The sequence below is a fragment of the Palaemon carinicauda genome, chromosome 13, assembly GCF_036898095.1.
Source record: "Palaemon carinicauda isolate YSFRI2023 chromosome 13, ASM3689809v2, whole genome shotgun sequence".
Lineage (NCBI taxonomy): Eukaryota > Metazoa > Arthropoda > Malacostraca > Decapoda > Palaemonidae > Palaemon > Palaemon carinicauda.
Genome location: NC_090737.1, coordinates 124,911,546 through 124,914,045, shown reverse-complemented (window position 1 = coordinate 124,914,045; position 2,500 = coordinate 124,911,546). Strand labels below are relative to the sequence as shown.

Below are 2,500 nucleotides of genomic sequence, written 5' to 3'. Positions count from 1 at the left end.
TATATATATATATACATTAATATATATATATATATATATATATATATATATATATATATATATATATATATATATGTATATATGTATATATACTACAAATTCAGTATATGCCAGAGTGCTTGTGGCATCATTTATTTATTTGTGCTCAGGGTTAGAGATTTGGGGTAGTTTGTAGCGCTACGGCCAAGCGTCTTATTTGCTTATTATCGCTCCGACTGTTATCTTGTATAGAATAAAAACGTTTGGAAATGGTCTACGGATCTTAAATATGTGCTTAAACGCACACTTTTATGTTTTTTGCCGAAAACCCTAAATTACCTGAAAATTTATGTGGCTCGAGTTCTTACTCCGGCCACGAATCTTCTCGCTCCCGTAGTAGGTAAGGGGGGGGGGGGGGGGGTCCGGGGGGGTGAAGCCCCCCTGGGTATGGATACAGCTTTTAGCATAGGTTAGGTGGGTTTTTTAAGTTAGCTTCTCCCGCCAAAATCGTTTTTATTCCAGTTTTCTACGAACTCGATTTTAGAATGACGGCCACAGTCCACCCCACTTTATAATATTCCCATTTTCTATGAATGAAAACGGATCTGGCCGTCACCCTACAAAGGCTCCGAGATTTGAAGGAAAAGATCGAATTTGTACAACTTTTGCTGACAGCTGTTTCAACCAATAGCCATTGGCTTTCATCAGGGATGGGAAAGAAATCATTATCCAAACAAAAATTAGAAGAAATCCAGTAACATCTAGAAACAGCAAATATGAACATTTGCAGACATTTTGTGCAGAAAGTTGGTGAAAAGATTCTTGAAAACATTTGAAAACATCTGAATTTTTTATATAGTTTAAAAAAGCCAGTTAGAGTTCCAAAGACTTTATGTTGGAGAAAGAGCTTAATTCTCAATGACGTCCACAAAAGCAGTTCCTAAGGCTCCAGGATACGTTCTGGAGGCATTCTGTGGAATGTCCTCTTGCTGGAAGGGAGGACATAATCATAGGAAAATTGAACATGTAACACAGGCTACTGTATTTTGTTACAAACTACTTCACCAAACACCAGGCTCCTATAGTAATCACCCTCTTGGACAACTTTTGTGTTCCTGATAATCCTCCTGGTTAGTACAGCGGTAATGTGTTTGCCTAGCATTCGCATGGCGGTAGATCGATCCCAGCCCGGGACCGTGAGTTTAAGCTGTTTACTGAGGCCATTGCTGTGGTTGGGCACCACAAAGGGGTAGTTGGGCTTGCCTGGCTGATGTTCTGGTGAGTATATATTTAGAAGATACTAGAAACAAGACACCTTTAATCATTTTATTTGATAGAGGTTTTTGTGATACGCATCAACTAAATGCTGATGTATGGCGTCATTATTGCGGTTAACTTGTATCTTCTAAAAATTTATTCTTTGTCCTAATAATGAATCCAAAACTGCAACGGGGTTTGTAAATGTATTCAATTTATGCAAGTTTCTCCATAAGCTTGAAGCACAGAGTTTCTTAGAAGAAAATAAGAAATGGCTATGAGATATAGTGAGATGTGTGGCCTGTAATATTTCTGGTTCAAAATACCTCACTGGATACTGGATCTATATACAGAAAAAATATAGAAAAACGGTACAAATCTATGGTGGGAAACAACTTAAAACCCTGTCTTCTTAAAAATTTTAATTCAGTCCGAAAAACAACTTTTCCATTATATATCTTAACTAACATGTCTATAGGAATGTTTTTTTTTTTTTTTTTTTTTTTTTTTTTTTTTAATAACGCTAGAAACATTCCTAATTTCAAAGCCTTATACATAACAACATAAGAAATGCACAAAGATTTGACTTATGTTACTTAAGTAAATCAGAAACTTTTCTATCACGTGGGGGAAACAACTAAACCTAATTATCTGGAAGAACAGGGCTTTATTACTCCAAAGAAATTCTTCTAAAATATCTTGGATCACAAAACTCTTCAGACTCAAACATTTGAGGTATTCATAGAATGGTAAGAATCCACTGGTGAATATATCATATCTAAAAACATCCTCTGAATGTGGGTGAACAATATCAGCCGGGGGGGGGGAATGGCTTACTTTATTTAATTTTTAGTTTATATTCTTAAATTCTTAAATTAAATTGCCTGAAATTACACATAAAATGAGGCTGTATATCAGTTTACTGAAATCGGTGTTTCTGTATGAACATGAATCGTGGTATGACAATGAAACAATATTCAACCAATTTTGTAGATTTGAGAACAAAGCCCTCAGAAGAATATTGGGAGTTAAATGGCAGGACACGATTAGAAATGAAACTATAAGAGAGATTACTCAAGGGCCATATGTGGATGACATCATGTGAGATCATGGTCAGGGGTAGATGGAGATGGTTTGGGCATGCTCTTCGCACTCCCCAAGAGAGATGGGTTCATAGAACATTTAACTGGGCTCCACAAGGCACTAGAAGAGTTGGAAGACCCAGGCCTACATGACTGAAGATTATGAAGCGTGAAGTGGAATA

General features: G+C 36.5%; 1 protein-coding gene across 1 annotated transcript in view; it reads right to left on the bottom strand.

Moving 5' to 3' along the window:
* LOC137651789 (gelsolin-related protein of 125 kDa-like) overlaps positions 1–2,500 on the bottom strand; it is a 187,271-nt gene that overhangs the window by 177,592 nt on the left and 7,179 nt on the right. Inside the window, exon 2 of the mRNA XM_068385006.1 lies at positions 1,037–1,254. Within this exon, the coding sequence (XP_068241107.1) occupies positions 1,037–1,254 (218 nt within the window). The remainder of the gene's footprint in view (positions 1–1,036; positions 1,255–2,500) is intronic.